We start from the raw sequence: 13,408 nt of genomic DNA, 5'->3' as shown, positions 1-13,408 counted from the left end.
GTATGATTGTATTGCTATAAACTTCCCTCTTAGAACTACTTTTGCTGCATCCTATAGCTTTTGGGCCATCGTGTTTTCATTGTCATTTGTTTCTAGGTATTTTTTGATTTCCTCTTTGATTTCTTCAGTGATCTCTTGCTTATTTAATAACGTATTGTTTAGCCTCCATGTGTTTGTGTTTTTTAAGTTTTTTCCCCTCTAATTCATTTCTAATCTCATAGCATTGTGGGCAGAAATGATGCTTGATATGATTTCAGTTTTCTTAAATTTACTGAGGCTTGATTTGTGACCCAAGATGTGATCTATCCTGGAGTATGTTCCATGCGCACTTGAGAAGAAAGTGTAATGTGCTGTTTTTGGATGGAATGTCCTATGAATATCAATTAAATCTATCTGTTCTATTGTGTCATTTAAAGCTTCTGTTTCCTTATTTAGTTTTGTTTTGGATGATCTGTCCATTGGTGTAATTGAGGTGTTAAAGTCCCGCACTTTTATTGTTTTACTGTCGATTTCCTCTTTTACAGCTGTTAGCAGTTGCCTTATGTATTGAGGTGCTCCTTTGTTGGGTGCATGTATATTTATAATTGTTATATCTTCTTCTTGCTTTGATCCCTTTGATCATTATGTAGTGTCCTTCCTTGTCTCTTGTAACATTCTTTATTTTAACGTCTATTTTATCTGATATGAGTATTGCTACTCCAGTTTTCTTTTGTTTTCCATTTGCATGGAATATCTTTTTCCATCCCCTCACTTTCAGTCTGTATGTGTCCCTAGGTCTGAAGTGGGTCTCTCGTAGACAGCATGTATATGGGTCTTGTTTTTGTATCCATTCCGCAAGCCTGTGTCTTTTGGTTGGAGCATTTAATCCATTGATGTTTAAGGTAATTATTGATATGTATGTTCGTATCAACATTTTCTTAATTGTTTTGGGTTTGTTTTTGTAGGCCCTTTTCTTCTCTTGTGCTTCTCACTTAAAGAAGTTCCTTTAGCATTTGTTGTAGAGCTGGTTTGGTGGTGCTGAATTCTCTTAGCTTTTGCTTGTCTGTAAAGCCTTTGATTTCTCCATCGAATCTGAATGAGGTCCTTGCCAGGTAGCGTACTCTTCGTTGTAGGTTCTTCCCTTTCATCACTTTAAGTATATCCTGCCACTCCCCATCTGGCTTGTAGAGTTTCTGCTGAGAAATCAGCTGTTAACCTTATGCGAGTTCCCTTGTATGTTTTCATTTTTCCCTTGCTGCTTTCAATAATTTTTTAAAAAATTTATTTATTTTTGGCTGCATTGGGTCTTCATTGCTGCACGCGGGCTTCCTCTAGTTGCAGTGAGCTGGGGCTACTCTCCGTTGTGGTGCGTGGGCTGCTCATTGTGGTGGCTTCTCTTGTTGCAGAGCATGGGCTCTAGGCGTGCGGGCTCAATAGTTGTGGCTCGTGGGCTCTAGAGCGCAAGCTCAGTAGTTGTGGCGCATGGGTTTAGTTGCTCCGCAGAATGTGGGGTCTTCCTGGACCAGGGCTCGAACCCGTGTCCACTGCATCGGCAGGCAGATTCTTAACCACTGTGCCACCAGGGAAGCCCAATAATTTTTCTTTGTCTTTAATTTTTGCCAATTTGATTACTATGTGTCTCGGCATGTTTTTCCTTGGGTTTACCCTGTATGGGACTTGCTGCACTTCCTGGACGTGGGTGGCTATTTCCTTAGCCATGTTAGGGAAGTTTTTGACTGTAATATCTTCAAATATTTTCTCAGGTCCTTTCTCTTTCTCTTCTCCTTCTGGGACCCCTATAATGTGAATGTTGTTGTGTTTAATGTTGTCCCAGAGGTCTTCATTTCTTTTCATTCTTTTTCTTTATTCTGCATCAGTTATTCTGCTATTGATTCCTTCTAGTGTATTTTTCATTTCATTTATTGTGTTGTTCATCTCTGTTTGTTTGTTCTTTAATTCTTCTAGGTCTTTGTTAAACATTTCTTGCATCTTCTTGATCTTTGCCTCCATTCTTTTTCCGATGTCCTGGAGCATCTTCACTATCATTATTCTGAATTCTTTTTCTGGAAGGTTTCCTATCTCCACTTCATTTAGTTGTTTTTCTGGGGTTTTATCTTGTTCCTTCGTCTGGTACATAGCCCTCTGCCTTTTCATCTTGTTTACCTTTCTGTGAATGTGGTTTTTGTTACACAGGCTGCAGGATTGTAGTTCTTTTTGCTTCTGTTGTCTGTTCTCTGGTGGATGAGGCCCTCTAAGAGGCTTGTGCAGGTTTCCTGATGGGAGGGACTGGTGGTGGGTAGAGCTGGGTGTTGCTCTGGTGGGTAGAGCTGGGTGTTGCTCTAGTGGGCAGAGCTCAGTAGAACTTTAATCCACTGGACTGCTGATGTGTTGGGCTGGGTTCCCTCCCTGTTGGTTGTTTGGCCTGAGGCAACCCAACATTGGAGCCTACCTGGGTTCTTTGTAGGGGCTAATGGCAGACTCTGGGAGGGCTCACGCCAAGGAATACTTCCCAGAATTTCTGCTGCCAGTGTCCTTGTCCCCACGGTAAGCCACAGCCACCCCCCGCCTCCGCAGGAGATCCTCCAACACCAGCAGGTAGGTCTGGTTCAGTCTCCTATTGGGTCACTGCTCCTTCCCTTGGGTCCCGATGCACACACTACTTTGTGTGTGCCCTCCAAGAGTGGAGTCTCTGTTTCCTCCAGTCCTGTCAAAGTCCTGCAATCAAATCCCACTAGCCTTCAAAGTCTGATTCTCTAGGAATTCCTCCTCCCGTTGCCAGACCCCCAGCTTGGGAAGCCTGACGTGGGGCTCAGAACCTTCATTCACTCCAGTGGGTGGACTTCTGTGATATAAGTGTTCTCCAGTCTGTGAGTCACCCACCTACCAGTTCTGGGATTTGATTTTATTGTGATTGCAACCCTCCTACCATCTCATTGCGGCTTCTCCTTTGTCTTTGCATGTGGGCTATCTTTTTTGGTGAGTTCAGTGTCTTTCTGTCAATGGTTTTCCAGCAGCTAGTTGTGATTCTGGTGTTCTCACAAGAGGGAATGAAAGCATGTTCTTCTACTCCACCATCTTGGTTCAGGCTCCCAAACTCACAATCCCTGCTCACATATTGTAGCTCTCTCTGGGACACTTCTCCACCTCTTAGCGATTACCTTTTAAAGGTTGTGATTAACTTTAAAATTCAGGATTTATAATGTCTTTAGGGAACGTCCTAATAGCAGCTGTTACTGGGCAGGAAGAGAGTAGCCTATGGTGGCATTATGTGGGTCTGTCACTCAGCCTCTTCTTCCTTCTTCTCAGCGGTCTGCCGGTCTTCCATCATTTCATTCGAAGATTAGACAGGGACCTTAGGACTTCATGGTCACGTGTGTAAACTAATTTGAAATCCGAGGATGGAAAAGAAGGGACAAGTGGGAGTAGTAATAGTGTCTTTCCATGGAGGGAGCGTTTAGAAGTATTATAACAAACAAATACATTTTGCTTAATTTTGTAAGACTCGTTTTTGGTATTTTGAGTATTCCTTATTTTATATTTAACTGTGATGTCTCTGTTGCCCCTCAGGAAGTTTGTGACATGAAATCTGAGGGTCAGGCCACTGTCATTCAGCAGCTGGAGCAGACCATTGAGGATCTGAGGACCAAAATAGCTGAGCTAGAGAAGCAGTACCCGGCCGCAGACCTGGAGGCGGCCGCCTCCGGAGACGCGTGTCTGCGAGCTCTCAGGTTGGGAGAAAAGGAAGTAGGGCATCAAAGGATTTTACAGGCAAAGTCCATCCAGACGTCCCCAACAGAGGAGGGTGGGACACTGCCACGTCCTCCCATGGGCGCCCTGCCTGAGGCCACGAGTGGAGACCCAGCTGGGCTGTCCTCACCTCCCGGACCTCAGACCAAATTCTGCGCAGAGATTTCTTTGGTCGTGTCTCCAAGGCGAATATCAGTTCAGCTCGATGCACATCCGTCCCTCCAGGCTCCACCACCCACGTCGCCGCCCTGGTCTGACGGTCAAGGACAGGCGAGCTCACAGCCTTCCCGTCCTTCTTTTCACACGGAGTTTGAAACCAGCCACGAGCACTCTCCTTTCCCCTCCTCTGAAAACAGCTGTGACATCCCCACTGCACTGCCTCTGTCTCCCAACATCTCCCACCAGATGCCTGGTCTGGGAACCGTGGCTCCTCCACGGTCCCCGCCCCATGTCGCGCCTGAGCCTGCGCTGTCCAGCCCACCGTGCCCCTCACCTCCTCCTCCACCTGGTCCAGAGATTCTGCCACCCCCTCCCCTACCTTTGCCTGGTGAGGGAATTCCTCCCCCACCCCATCCCCCCAGAGTGGGAATTCCTCCCGCGCCCCCTCTTCCCGGGGTGGGAATTCCTCCCGCCCCCCCTCTTCCTGGGGTGGGAATTCCTCCCGCGCCCCCTCTACCTGGGGTGGGAATTCCTTCCGCACCCCCTCTTCCCAGTGAAGGAATTCCTCCCGCGGCCCCTCCTCCTTTGCCAGGTGTGAGGGTTCCGTCTCCTCTAGCCCCTCCCCCTCCTCCCCCTCCTGGAACAGGTGTCCCCCCACCCCCCCCACCCCCTCTGCTTCCTGGATCCGGCCTTGCTCTCCCACCACAAGCTGGGAGTAGCACTTCACCAACACCTCAGGCTTGTGGATTTCTTCCTCCACCGTTGCCAGCTGGCTTGTTTGGATTCGGGTTGAACCAGGACAAAGGCAGCAGGAAGCAGCCAATAGAGCCTTGTCGGCCGATGAAGCCTCTGTATTGGACGAGAATTCAACTGCACAGTAAAAGGTAATGTGAACAGGGGCTCATCTTTGCACAATATTGTCAATACGAGGGAAGAATTTTCCTTTAAAACTCTGGAGAAAAATGAGTAAAAATAAAATAAATAAAAATAAAACTTGCCTGTAGATGATAACATCAATATTTAGTGAAGCAATTTTAGATTTTTTTCCAGAAGTATCAAAGGGATAAAACAAATGACATGCATCAATGTACAGATTTCTGTCTATATAGTTTTTGATTGATTTTTATAGATAGAGGGATATATTTTTCTTAGCATACATGCTGTGTTGCCTCATTGCAGAAACTCACTCTGATAAATAGCTTATAAAAGTAAATCAAATCCTTAGACAGACTGACTCTTGAGGATGTTTTCTGCATCCTTTTGAAGGCACGGTCTTGTTTTACTATTCAGAAATGTGCTACACAAAAATACATCCACACCCCATGTGTGAAATGATTTAGTTCTGAGCATTTCATGGCACATCTGTAGATGATATGCAACACTGTGAGGTCATAAAATCACAAACTTATATGATTTTTATAAAATATATGATATTTGTAAAAGAATGCCTCCCAGCAGGTATGCTGCTTACTTACTTATCCATGGATGGTCCATAATCTGGTTCCCCGACCCCTCGGATGGTACTGGGACATGGCTGTCGAATGTGCCAGTGGGAGAAAAAACATGCCCTTTAAATTTCACTGGAGTTCCTTGTCCCGAGTTCTCGTGACTCTTTGAATTTGTGTGTGTGTGTGTGTGTGTGTGTGTGTGTGTGTGTGAGATGTGGCACAGATTTAGAAATAGGATATTTACCAGGTTCATTTTCATTTCTTATATTAATTTTCTCTTCACTGAATCATAGTGGGAGAGGAACCTATCTATTTTGACTACTTCTGACTTTGCAGCTCATTCTCTGAGTAATTTGCTGGGTCACTTCTATGTGCTGAGGCATCATTTCCAAATGTGCCCCAAACTCATTTTATCCATATGTAGTATATGAAGTTCTTTTTGTTTTGCTTTTTTTGAATAGATCTCCCCTTTTTAGGTGGCACTACATGACTCCACAGTCACTGAAGAGTCAGGTGACAGGCAGTGATGGGCAGCAGTGGGGAGACAAAGGTGCCTCTTTGGACATGAAGTGATTTATTTTCAACCCACAAATAACCCACAAAGCTGATGGGTCAGGTTGGGTTTGTGAGATATCAGACATTTCCTGCCTTGAGAGCCGTACAGACAGGCGTTCTTCTTTTATGTTTTTATATGGCGACTTGATGACTGAGAATTCCTGGAAATGATTCTTTCCAGGCAAATGTCTCATTCTGTATTGATGCTGTTTCTCATCACATTGATTAAGCAAATGGTGATTGTACAGAAAAGAGCATCTTTCCCCGATCTCCCTCCGTCCTCCCTTCTGCTCCTCTGATGCCTCTGTCCTCCCTGTCCCCATCTATCCCTGCTCACTGTAATGTCCTGCAGTTTGGTTTGGTGGCTCTCTCATGGGTCTTTTGCTTAACTTTAGAGACTCCAGTGCTTCACTTATTTGGGAAAAAATTGAAGAGCCATCCATAGATTGTCATGAATTTGAGGAATTATTTTCTAAAACTACTGTAAAGGAAAGGAAGAAACCGATTTCTGACACCATCACAAAGACCAAGGCTAAACAAGTGAGTACTCATGTGTTTTCTGAAATTGGACAGTGTTTTGGGCATAAGTGTGAACTTTCATTAGAGAAAGACATGGACATTGTTTTCTGGGCTGTGTACCCTCCACAGTCTGTAAGCAGGTAGCAGAGGTTAGCATTTTAGAACATGAAGTTAAGTAAGACTTTCCCAGATAGAACAACAAATAATCATCTCCACCAAGTGATCATGTTCTGACTACTTTATTTGTAGCTTCATGATACATATTTCCAAAATGTCAGCAATTGCTTGTTTCCAGAATTAGTTGTCTAGAAACAACCTGTCACTTGATTGAAATCCAACTTAGTGCTAGTATGGATGGAAAGAAAGGTAAGAGTGAGCAAAGGAAAGCAGGCAAGAAATCCAGTCCTTAGTAACCAATCATGTGTTTGGTATTTTGTTGCTATTGTAATACCTGAGTGGATGCCCTGCAGAACCCAGCTAAACAGTCACCTTGTACTTGACACAGGGAAGAGACTCTTGCATCCAGTTCCAACATCTCCATTCTGTGTCAGCACCTTTGATCTATCCTGTGACATCTGAGTCCTAAAGATAAGAAAAAGTGCATTTGGAGGAAAACATTTTCATGCAGTGTTTTCCCACTGATCCACCCAGTGGCCTTGATCGTTGAAACGATTTTGTAAATTTCTCAAGGCGGCCATTCAGGAAAGTGTAGTAAAGTCTTTGAACAATGAGCCTAGAAGGAAGGTATTGCTGTTGGTGCCCATCCTTCACCCTGAAGCAGGGGGATGGTGGGAAGCTCCGTCTTTTTGGGTGAAAGAAATAGAGAGAAATGAGGCCTGAAGCTGGCACAGCTTCCCCAGGCGAGTGGCAGCTAAGGGGTGATGTGATTCTGTGAGCTTTTGCTACTGACCTGGAAGTTGTAGCTAGAAGTCTGACTCGGAGATATTTCCATCCATATTTATTTCGAAGCAGACAGCTGCCCCCAGATGGGTGCTGTGGAATCCAGCCGGGAGGAGTGGGTTTGAACGGAACCTCTAGCTGAGCTGGGGGCAGCCTCACCACAGGCATCTCTATTAATCTGACAACGGTGCAAACCCAAATATGATGCAGTTGCATTTTTCAGAACCATTTATGATGACACAGCTGGTTGCTGGTGACCTTAGATCAGAAAAGGCACTGAATAAATATTTGTTTAACAAATAAGCCAGCTGGCTGGAGGAGGAGGGCTTTATACATATCAGTGGCTATGCCCAGTAGTGATTAAAAGCCAGAAAATAACTCATCTCAAAATAAGCAATATCGCTAAGGTGGCTTTGTCAATGGAATAAAGGTAAATGGAAAACCACGTTTTTCTGGCAGAGGTAAATGTTCTAAACGGCATGTTTGCATATAGTACATGTAGGCTGAGTCATCACACCTCTTCCCATGGACTGTATCAGAAATGGAAAAGCTGTCTGGGTGGGGAATACGGGCGGGGAGCGCAGAGGCCGGGTACAGCGAGGCAGCGGGGTTGTCACGTGATGAAGGGCAGGGGTGATGCTGATGTCACTAGTCTAGGGATGAAATTCTCCAAAACGCCAAGCACGCCCTCCATATCTCCTGTCACCACTTTTTTCTGTTAGATGAACAGAGATGAGGAAGCTGCCGCATGTTACCTACAAGTATACGATTTCATGATTTTTTGACGTAGCGTTCAGTTTTTAAGCCTACTGAAATAAGATTTCTGTCCAAATCATGAAGACTTCACACTCAGCTAGCTGGCATGAGATGGCCCCCTTGCACATGACCATCTGCAGCTTCACGTCTGCACTGTGGCCTCACCCTGTCGTGAGCCCATCAGTAAACTGTGGGTACGAGCCTTTGCCAGTGCTGTCATTTGCACCCGTTGGTGGTGACACAGCTATTGACCTGCAGCTTAAAGAGGGTTTGTGAACCATTCTCCACCCTGACTCCTGATGAGCTTGTCAGCATATCCTTGGCCAGGATCTTGTACTCAGCTCTGCTATTCAGGTTTGTTTTGGGAGGGATAAAGTAATTTTTCCAGTATGTTGGTAAGAGAAAAATCTGCTATAAAGTGTTAGATGGCTGAAGAAAGCCAGTTTTATTTAACTCTGTGGTATTTGGAAGAAAAATTTACCCATTCCAACTACTTGAGACATGTAAAATTTCCTTTAAGGAAAACGTATTTTCCGTATGCATGCAAGCACGCTGAGCCCTGAGCAACCCGGACTTGGGGCACCAACCTCTGTGCAGTCCAAGATCTCTGTACAAATTATAATCAGCCTTTCGTATTTGGGGTCCCCCCCATATCCGAGGTTCCACATCCATGGACAAAACCACCCTCAGCTTGTGTAGTGCTGCAGTATTTACTACTGAAAAGACTCTGTGTGTCAGCGGACCTGCACAGTCCAAACCACTGACCTGTGGTTGCCCTTGTTATAGGTGGACCCTGATTTCCAGTGAGACTGATAGCCGTTGATTCTATGGTTGCCCTTGTTATATGTGGACACTGATTTCGAGTGAGTCTGATTGCCGTTGATGCTATAACCTGTGTTTATGGAGGTTTTTCTAGCCAGTCTTCTCACACACGGTGGAAGCCAAGAGCTCTGGTTTCTCCAAATACTTTAAAATAGCTGGATAATATTTCTGTGATCTGTCCTCTTCTGGAAAGTAAGTCTGCGGCTGGATGCACTGGCCTTTAGTAGCTCTCTCGGGAGATATGTCTTCTGTGTGACCACAGAGGTCCCCCACCTGGACAGCCTGCTCTGTGGCATAAAGAGAAGGGGCTGCTCTCTGGACTCTGGAGCAGCTGCAGTGAGGCATGTCTGGTGTCTCTCAGCCCTTTGTCCTCCAGGGAACCCAACACAGAGCTTATTTTTTCATGGAACCTGTATTTAAGTTGTGTGCCTACGTCTTAGCTCACCGGTCTTCATTGTGAGGAGATTTGCTGAGAAGGTATAGTTTTATCAGACTATGATTTCACGTAATTCTCCTTTACCAAATAAGCGTGATGCTTATAGGTCAGAATTAAATATCGAGCTGCTCACTCGGTGAAACAACAACCCTGTCGCCCACGAAATCAAGAGGAAGATGAGGTCCCTGTTTGAAACATGACACACACACGCGCCTGCCAATTTTTAAGGAACGTCCCAGAGCGAGTGCGTGGTGACCCATATCCTGCGTCTCACAGGCGAGTTCAGTGCCTGTTAATGTTGAGAGTGACCCTAAGTCACCTCAGGATCTTCATGTCCAAGGAAAGATTAAATTAACCCAAGCTTATGAGCACGGAAGTGGGAGAATTTACACTGGAGTGATCTTTTTTAAATTTGATTTTATTATTTTTTTTATTTCTTCTTACATCATTTTGGCAATTTACACATCTCTACTGATATATCTAATTCATTTAAGTGTATATCTATTTTTATATTTATTACTTTAAAAATATATATTTTAATTTTCTTTTTTTTAACATCTTTATTGGAGTATAATTGCTTGGAGTGACCTTGACAGTAGGAATTCTCTGACAAAGAGGTTTCTAGTTAATCCCGTGTCAGATGAGGTCCGAGCAGAGATACTTTGGGAAACAGCAGTAGCAGCCGCAGCTTCAGCAGTAGTACTAGTACCGGTACCAGCTGGTACCGGTACTAGTACTAGCGGGGATCCTGGCAGCAGCCCGGCCGCCGCGGAGCCTGTAGGCGCGTGGCCCTTGTCTGCGCAGCCCCAGGCTGGCTCATCCCACCCCCTAATCCTGTGAGGGAGACCCCGTACCCCTGGTGCACAGCACGCAAAGCTGAGATGCAGGCACGATCTCAGGCTTCCAGCGCAGTGAGGGGCAGAGCTCGGGTGCACACCCAGCCGTCCAGCTGCAGAGCCTGTGTTCCTCATCATTAGCCATAGGTGTGGATGTGAAATATTATACGTGACGGCAAGTGTGGAATGGGATTTATAAGAAGACTAGAAGAGATCCTTTTTGAAAAGAATCTGAATTTGTACTGATTATCATATGTGCTCCATATTTAAATGACTAGTTAACGTTTATAAAATTATGTGTGGAGATACTTTTAAAGCCTTTTCTGTATTCTAACAGATTTTGATAAGTACATAAACTATGATACCACCCAATATGACATTTGCCCAATTAAATAAAAGTTTATCAGAGTGATGTGAGCCTTAGACACATAAGCTTTTTTTTTTCTTTCACCTTGTTTGAAACTAGCCCATATGCTATATAAGCAGACACCATGAGCACAGCTTCAGTACTACTATTCCTCCTCTTACGACCACCAAGACCAGGGTTCAGATCGACACATAAGCTTTTGTAAGCAGTAAAAATGAGGGCCTTTTGCTTGTGTGGCAAATAAATAGTGGGTGGAGGTACAGCCACTGTGGTTAAACCCACCAAATGTTGAGTGGAGATAGTTTTGATTCCACAAAAAGGGACGTCTCTGTAAAATATGCCATAAGTCAAAAATGTCTGATATTCCTTAAAAGGTGTGTAAAGGAACATGCTTCCCACAATATAAGTTTGCACACAGAACTTAACAAGAGTGAATGAAAAGAATCTGTTTTGCTTTTTAAATACATAATTGCCATTTATATAACCATTTAATGCAACAAATGAATTTCTTCCTGGGTGTCTTCTGTTCTATTTATCAGATTAAAATGCTCTGCCCAAAGAATGGGGGAGAAAAGGAATTCATGATAGGTAAATATTTGTTTGGCTTCAGCTTCTGGAAATATGATTAGAAAAATAGATAGTTAAATCTGCTACTTATTATTAGGGGAGTTAATAAAAGACATTTGGCATTTTGTTCAATCTTGCCACTGTGCTTGCTGACCTAACTTCTAAAAAGGCTTTTTTTTGTGTTGTAAAACTTCATAATAACAATGGGAAAAGAAGCATTCATTACTTAGATGTTCTTATGTGGGAGTGTGTAATGTAACGCCTCCAAGTATTCTTACGTGAACTAGTAATTGCCATTAAAAGGATTCTTCCTACTATGTTGGGGCGCTGGGAAAGCGTGTGAGCTGTACTTCAAATACTATGGTAAGATTGGTTGGTCAGAAAAGAAAAGAGGGTATGTATTTTACCTGTGAATCTCTGCTTTACTTTTACTAAGTGCAAATATTTATCTTTAGATTAAAAAATATGTTTTATCATAATCAGTTGATATTTCAGTGTTCACAGGCTGATGGCCTGAATGACCATCTGAGAGGTTAAGTCTATTTGGCTGTATTGGTGTTAAGTTTTCCTGTCGTAGCTGGCAAGGGTGTGTTTTGATTGGATGGTTCTATTTGTCTCGTAGACCTAAAATAATGTCTGAAATACCAAATATCTTATAATAAGACAATTTAGATCTGTTTTGGGGAATACATCATAAACATTTGGTACTTGGTAATTTTTAACAGGATGTTTGTTTTTATCAATAATAGAATACATTTCTATTGCAAGCCTTAAAAGTGTATTTAGAAAACCACATCAAAATACAAGGCTATAGTTAGACGAACATATGTTTTGTGGATCCTAGGTTTGTTTTAGATGTTGAAAGATTCATTATTTTTTTTGGAGGTGATTTTCCTGTAATTATTTGTAGAGCATACACAGTCAATTCAAAGAATGTAACAATAATAACCTCTTTAAAAAAATTTTTCTTTTGGTCAAAATATTATTTTTATACTTGTAAGTAAATGGCTATAAAACAAATAAGCAAAAAGCCTAATGACATAATAAAAAAGAACTATAATTAGGCTAATGATCCTTGACCTTGCTGGATGTATTAGGAAAATTATATCTGATTAATTGTACTTTGGAATTGTAAAAATTTAATCATGATGCTGAAGTTTAATTCTTTTGGGCTTCATATTTGCCTACTATGATGATATTAAGATTTTGTTGGACTAGGTATATTAGAAAAGGGTATTAATTTTTAATGGCTGGGGTGTTCTGTATATTATGATCCATAGACATTGAAAAATGGGTTGTTTGGAAAATATACTTGAGATTCATTACCTTTTATGATTATCTATGGAAACTAAAACTCATCCTTGCAAAAGTGAGGAAAGATTTTTGGTCAGATGAGGGGAGAGTGTTTTCTCAGTATTGCTAGTGTGGAGAATTACGTTCACTGTTGCATCCCTTTCTTGATCCGATGGGAACAGGGTTTCTCCATTTCAGCCGGGAGTGCAGCAAAGAAAAACAGCAGCCATGCCAAGGCGAGCCAGCACTAACCACTCCGGTCACAGTGTGCGCTGCCCGTGGTCAGGACTGAAATGGAGCGAGTTGGCTGGACTTAGGGTGAGGCTGTTGGAGGAGATGAGGCTTGAAGTAGGCCTTGAAGAATGTATTTCATTCAGACATGTACAGAGGAATAAGGGATGGATTTTAAAAATAGCACCACGAGCAGAGATTTCCCTGCATCTTGTATAAAACCCTAGAAAATCAGCCAGTAGAGCAGCAGTCTTCTGTGTGCGGGGAGCTCCTGTCTGATGGTTTCAGGGATGCGGACGTGGGCTGTTGACAGCCATTTCCCTTCGCTGAATGTGTGTCCTTCTCATCTTCCAGCAAAAGTCTTTAGGTTTTTCTCGTTAGACATAAGAGTGAGAAGTGAATTTAGGTAAATTAGACCCGAAGTTAATTTTGATGTCTTGGTGCTACATAGTGGAATGTACGTTTCTATACCATGGACAGCGGCAGGATTCTGGACTATCCGAGAGCAAAGGAGAATTTTATTTCTCGTTTTATTTCTCGTTTGACTTACACAGTTACCTGCCTTTGCCTGTGGGGGGTGATGCTGCTGACAGTAGACTGGCTGTTTCCACTGTACCTCCTGTGACCTAAGCTGAAAAATGTTCCCAGTTATTTGGGGGCACAAATTTAAGACTTAGAAGAAAAATTAATGTTCTTATTTATATCTCTAGTTTTTTAATTTAAACCTTTTATTTATTTATTTATTTATTTATTTATGGCTGTGTTGGGTCTTCATTGCTGCGTGTGGGCTTTC

General features: G+C 43.1%; 1 protein-coding gene across 1 annotated transcript in view; it reads left to right on the top strand.

Annotated features, from left to right (window-relative positions):
* FMN2 (formin 2) overlaps positions 1–13,408 on the top strand; it is a 315,875-nt gene that overhangs the window by 108,510 nt on the left and 193,957 nt on the right. Inside the window, exons 9-11 of the mRNA XM_024131954.2 lie at positions 3,547–4,273; positions 4,550–4,769; positions 6,284–6,428. Of these exons, the coding sequence (XP_023987722.1) occupies positions 3,547–4,273; positions 4,550–4,769; positions 6,284–6,428 (1,092 nt within the window). The remainder of the gene's footprint in view (positions 1–3,546; positions 4,274–4,549; positions 4,770–6,283; positions 6,429–13,408) is intronic.

The sequence above is a fragment of the Physeter macrocephalus genome, chromosome 20 (assembly GCF_002837175.3).
Source record: "Physeter macrocephalus isolate SW-GA chromosome 20, ASM283717v5, whole genome shotgun sequence".
In the NCBI taxonomy this organism is placed as follows: domain Eukaryota; kingdom Metazoa; phylum Chordata; class Mammalia; order Artiodactyla; family Physeteridae; genus Physeter; species Physeter macrocephalus.
Note: the sequence above shows the minus strand (reverse complement) of the source record. Positions and strands in the feature narration are given on the sequence as shown.